Here is a 6,351-nt window from a genome sequence, read left to right on the forward strand (position 1 = left end):
GACACACAGACACACAGACAGACACACAGAGATTGCTGGAATTATAGATAGACTAGGGCATGCCCGTACTATATATATATCTAAAATTATATCCCCCCCCCTATTTACATGAAATGGTTTGGTCCAAAGCGAACGGCTTGCGAGTGGTGACAATCCCCCCCCTCTATTTACATGCAATGGTTTGGTCCAAAGCGAACGGCTTCCGGAGTTTGGTAAAGCAATCGCCATCGCGTGCACAAACGCGCAGGAAAGCGAATGAATCGCAAATTCGTTTTTATTAGTGATACGAATTGAATTGGGAGAAATTGGGAGATGAATGAATTGGGAGAAATAATGCGCATAAGAAATCGAATTACGTACCGTAATGGCGGTCAGCTCGTAACGCGCTCAGCTCCGCTCGTCTCACATCGGCCACGCCTACGCAACAAAGCGTTCTGTGATTGGATGCCGGAAAGCGTGCTGCCGGACAGTCGTCACTGTCCGGAAGTTCGCAAATCGCAGTTAGGATGAATCGTTTTAATTTAATCGCAGTTTGAATTCGTTTTAAAACATAGTTTAACGGCAACATAGTTTTCCAACGTGAAATAAATGAATACGCTGTCAAATGTGCCGTCCGAGGCAGAGTCTGATCGCCACGTTCGGCACACGTGATAGCTCGCTGCTCTCTGATTGGTTGAAGCGTTTTTTGGACATATCTCGGTAAGTAATTGTCCGATTAATATGAAACCTTGAAAAGGCACATCCTCGGGTCCCCAGCAATATACCTGGCAAGTTTCAAGTATATCGGACCCGTGGTTGTCGAGAAACAGCGGTCACAGACACACAGACACACAGACACACAGACACACAGACACACAGACACACAGACACACAGACAGACACACAGAGATTGCTGGAATTATAGATAGATTAATGATGTATAGCTTGAGTATACAACCCAGAGGCAACATGAAGGAGAGAGTGACAGAGACAGAGAGAGGGAAATCACACGAAGATGTAAATATTTGCAGTAAAGCCAGCAATCTTTATTTATTGAGCAAGAAGTTCAATTTGATTGAGACATTTAGAGGCGATAAAATGAACAACAGTGAATAACTTATGTTATTTTATCTAGGTTTTTGACTTGTTCATCACAGCAAAATGTGCAGCATTTGACCAAGCTTCAAGTCTGCAGTTTCATTGTCATGAGTTGTTCAATGGTCCGTCCCTTGGATTGGATGCCTGTGGAAAGCAATTAAATAAACACATTTGCAACGCTCCAGGTAATATTGGCAGTACATTATGGAAATTCCTGGATACATTTTTTTTACATTCTCTTTGTGCAATAAGGTGTTGTCTTGATGCTCTTGAAACCATATTCATATTTGTGTGATATTGACTAAGAAGGCTGCAGCAATAAATATTTATGTTTGAGTTCATACCATTTATTGTTGAAGGACGATGGTGGTGTCATGTCCAATTGTTCCGTAACCACCAGTGGAAGATCCACCGCCACTCATCATGGAGCTGCTTCTCTTCATGGAACTGCTGCTATACGTGCTCTGTCCCCCGATCATGGCACTACCACCAGAGGAACCACCGTCCATCACTGCACTAGTTCCACCACCATAACCACCTCCTACACTGTGGCTTGCTGCACCGCTGTAACCACCTGTTGCACCTGCACTGTAGCTTACTCCACCACCTGAGCTGTAGCCTCCAGAAATGGCACCATGTGTTGCTGAACTGGTACCATAGGCCCCACCAATTGAGGAAGAACCACTTCTGACAACAGTAGCGTGAGCAAAGTCATCAGCCATTGCTGTTCTTACCCTGAAATGAACATCAGAGCCCACACTCAGCTGCAAATCCATAATGAGAAACATTATATAAACAACATACATCCATGTCATCACAGAAATATACTCCACAAATTACACACCTGTCAACCATCACATATTTGGTAATAAGGATCGAGTTACATCTCACACATCTTATGTTTTAATACTATAGACATACATGGTCTCCTGTCCCTCGAGGAGCTTCTTGTACGTCGCGATTTCAGCATCCAGAGCCGTCTTCATATCCAGCAGCTGTTGATAAGTCACCAGCTGTCTCTGCAGGTCCACCTGGTTTCCCTCAATCTCCTGCTCATACCTGGTGTAGGTGTTCTGGAACTGGACGAGATCAACGCTCTCCCTGTTCTGTAAATCTGTAAGTCTGTCTCCCAGGGTTTGGTACTAGCAGGGAGGGATAGGAATATAAAAAAGAACAAGAAATGGTAATGCTCAATTGTTTCAGAAAGATTATCTTCTCCAAGCCTCGATGTAAAGTTCACAATTGCACAAAATGTTTCCTGATTGAAGAGTCCTCACTGTGGTAAGAAGCCTCTGGTACTCCACATTCAGTGGCTGTAGCTCTTTTTCCAGAGTATTAATCTCCTTGTCCAGAATAGAAATCTGCTCTGTTGTCTGGGTGGAGATTCCTTGGATCTGATCAATCTGCACAGGAGATACAGGTCAAGCAGTTAGTCCATTGGGGATAATGGCAGGATATTGAGAGGAACTGGGATTTGAAATGGTCTCAGATCAAGGAACCTACTTGCATCTTGCAATACATCTCAGCCTCTTGGACATTCTTGGTGACCACTTGTTGGTATTCCTCACGCATCACATTGAGGGCCTCGGTAATGTTGACGGCCTTCAGGTTATCCACTTCAATCACTGATGTCTGTACTGGTCCAAGTCTGCCAAACTGCTGCTTCAGGTTGTTTATTTCCTGCACAAGAGGAGAGAATGATAATTATTTATTTATGGTCAACACACAATGTCCCACACATTTTGTGAAGTTGATCTCCCTGACATCTTGTGAGGTTGATGATTCTGAACCAGCTTACCTCAATTTGTGTTTTCCTCTGGAATGTGAGCTCCTCAGTCAAAAACATAAACTTTGAGTCCAGGTCAACACGCATGTCGTTTGCTGCTTCAAGATCCTACAATCAAACATAAGAATCATTGGATTATTTCAAAATTCATATCTTTTTAAAACAAATTTATTAATTGTTCAATGGCTGATCTTGTGTTTTCACAAACCCTCTTCATGTTTGCAATGTCAGTTTCAAGTTGCATTCTCACTCCAAGCTCAAACTCGTACCTGCACAGAAACACCATTGAAACGATCACAATAATCATGAAAGTTAAAATAACCATGACCCGTTTTGTAAAAGCTTAAAAACAACAACCCATGTGTCTGCATTCAAAAGGTCTTACTTGGACTTGATCTCATCAGCTGTGGCTCTCAGATGGTCCACGTCGATCTCCAGGCGTACACGTTCCAGCGTCAGGTTGGACACCTCTGTCAGCATCTCAGTGACTTGTGTCTCCACATTCTCCAGATTGACGGTCGAGTCAGGAGACATTGGTACACCTCCAGTTAGATTCTTCAGGTCTTCCTCCAGTGTCTCATTCTCGATTGTAAGCTGCCTTACTTTATCTACGTAGCTGGCCAAGCGCTGGTTCAATGTGCCCAAGATGTTCTTCACTTCATCTCTGCTCATGAATGAAGGAACCATTCCACCTGCAGGGCCCAGAGTTCCAACAACGCCAGACATGCCGGCTGAGGTGATGGCACGGCCTGCAGTAAATGCTGGACTTGCCATGATCCCGGGGCTTACACCCCCAATGAACCCGCCAGCACCACCTCCATAACCGATCATTGGCACCCCACCACCAGCAAAGCCTCCAGCACCACCTGACGCACCTCCTCCAAAGGCAGACATCCCCACAGCACGACTGGAAATGCCCATTCCTCCAAACCCGCTCATTCCCATCCCAGTAGAGCCCACTCTGTAGCTTCCTCCCCCTACTCCAGAGCTTCCTCCCCCCATTGACAGGCCCATGGTTCCCATTCCAAGCCCCATTGCACCACTGCTTCTGTAGCCTCCATAACCGCTGGAGCCGATCATAGCGCTGGATCCACCGGTTCGGACAGAGCGGTAGCTGACGGAAGAGTGAGAGGCCATTGTTGCTTTTTCCTCCACCAGATTCTCCGAGGTATTGCTCGACTGCAGATTCCATGGAATGCCTGGTGCTTTTATAGGAGCCTCAGCTTCATTCAAATGCGTTTGTGACAATAGATTAGGCATGCCAGCGTCACCTCCATGCGATCTTGTTTATTTGGAGAATTGTTCCAAGACGCCTTGGATGAGCACAATGCTGTCATTCCCTGGCTGAGAAACACTCACACCCGACGACATATTTGACATAGGTACTGATTATTAATAGTAAAGTGAATGTTAATCAATGCTTACTTCAGCATTTCCAATAATTTCATGCAGAGTTATGGTTTTTCAATCCACCCTGTTCACACACACACATATATATATATATATATTTTTTTTGTATACAAGATCGAGGCTCGTGAAAGAGCGAACATTAATCAAACAGAAAGACAAACAGACACATAAAACAAATAACATCGGGAGCGGTAGACAAGATGGGGAGAGAGGGGGCAGGACACAAACACAACATTTGAGAGCAGGGACCGAGAGACATGGAGACATCGAGAGATCTGTGGGAGGGAGAGGGCTTTGGGGGGGAGGCATGTGAAGGGGGGGGGGGGGGGTGGGAGAGGTATAAACATATGGACACTGCCAGGACTTCCAGGAAAGAAGTTGGAATTTCAAACAAGGTGGATCTGGGGTGAATTCGTGGGGGTAGAAAAGATCAAGGTTTTGGATGGGGGAAGATAAGAGATGGTGGTGAACAGCTGTTTTAAAGACCTGGAGGGAGGAGTGGGATTGAAGGGAATGTGGGAGTTTGTTCCAGAGGCGGCAGAAAAGAGGAATGAAAGAGTGAAGGTGAGCAGAAAGCCGAGATTTCGGCAGTTTAACCATCAGATGGTTGCTGGCAGATCTTGTGCGACCTGTAGGAATATTTGGGGGACAGAGCACAGAGAGAGCTGGGGGAGCAAGGCCGGAGAGGAGTCGGTAGAAGACAGAAAGACCACCTACCTGCCTGCGGTGAGTGAGTGAAAGGCCCTCAGAGGTAGCTTCATCGCGGGAGATTCCAATGATTTTGAAAGCTTTGGATTCAACAGCGTGAAGCCGGGCCAGGTGTGAGGCAGGAGCACCAGCCCATAGGGGAGAACAGTATTCCATTGAGCTGCGGATGAAAGCCTTTTATGTGGTGAGGAGCTCAGGTGTGCCAAGGAAGGACTTCGCACGACGGAGGATGCCCAGTCGGCGACTGGCTTTGGAGGCCAGCTTGGAAATGTGGTTTTCCCAAGAAAGATCATGGCAGATAGTGAGACCCAAAAGCTTGAGCGACAGAACTTCTTGGAGAGGATTGTTGAGAAAGTAGATGGGAGGGTTGTCCAGTCGATCTTTTCGGAGAGACATAGTAAGAGAGTGAGATTTGTCAGGATTGAAAGACATGTTCCACTTGTTTGACCAGTCTGTGATTTTGTCCAGGTCTTCAGAGAGTGAGGAGGCTGCAGACTGCCGATCTGAGGGAAGAGGAATGGAGCGGCAGAGAGTGGAGTCATCAGCAAAGAGATAGAGAGGATTTTCCAGAGTCGGAGAGATCATTGATAAAGACCAGAAAAAGCACAGGGCCCAGCACATATTGTTTTGTGGGATCTACTACATATTATATATGAGTGAGATATATATATATATATATATATATATATATATAAATATATATATATATATATATATATATATATATATGGAAATACACACACAATATAAATATTTGCAATTTGCAGTTTGGTATATATTGCTTTGCAATTTTTCTTTACTGAGATCTCTATTTTGCAGTGTTGTAACTCACAGGCATCATCACCACATTTGCTCATTTTGTCACAACTAGACACAGGAGACCATTGTGCTTGTGTATTTATGTTGGAACCCATCTGTGGATCGGTCCCATCGGCCGATGGGTCTGACCCATCTGTGGATGCACGAGAAATGACAATGCAGACCCATCGGCGGATGGGTCTGCGCCATCTGCGGATGTGTTGTTCACCTTGAAGGAATGTGTATGCATCATAATTCATCTCTGTTAAATTCTGTTTAACGTATTGTATCCGTATTCCGTAAATTGTATCCGTAATTGTATCCGTATTGTATCCGTAAATTCTGTTTAACGTATTGTATTGTTTGTGTTAAAAATCATCTCTGTTAAATTCCTACCACATGTAATTCCAATGACTGTGTACCTGATTGAAGAGCACCATTCTGTCAACACATTCCTTCAAGGTGAACAACACATCCGCAGATGGCGCAGACCCATCGGCCGATGGGTCTGCATTGTCATTTCTCGTGCATCCACAGATGGGTCAGACCCATCGGCCGATAGGACCGATCCA

The 6,351-nt window shown here is 45.1% G+C and overlaps 1 protein-coding gene across 1 annotated transcript; it reads right to left on the reverse strand.

Moving 5' to 3' along the window:
• Positions 1-997: 997 nt before the first annotated feature.
• On the reverse strand, positions 998-4,138 carry LOC137413301 (thread biopolymer filament subunit gamma-like). The gene is made up of 8 exons (XM_068098693.2): positions 3,249-4,138; positions 3,072-3,132; positions 2,876-2,971; positions 2,581-2,757; positions 2,355-2,480; positions 1,999-2,219; positions 1,422-1,812; positions 998-1,221 (listed from the first exon to the last, which is right to left on the reverse strand). The coding sequence occupies exons 1-7, from the start codon at positions 4,121-4,123 to the stop codon at positions 1,425-1,427; spliced, it is 1,944 nt and encodes a 647-aa protein (XP_067954794.2). The 5' UTR covers positions 4,124-4,138; the 3' UTR covers positions 998-1,221; positions 1,422-1,424.
• Between the last annotated feature and the right edge of the window lie 2,213 nt (positions 4,139-6,351).

This window comes from Myxine glutinosa, chromosome 6, assembly GCF_964187855.1.
Source record: "Myxine glutinosa chromosome 6, kmMyxGlut1.1, whole genome shotgun sequence".
Classification (NCBI taxonomy): Eukaryota; Metazoa; Chordata; class Myxini; order Myxiniformes; family Myxinidae; genus Myxine; species Myxine glutinosa.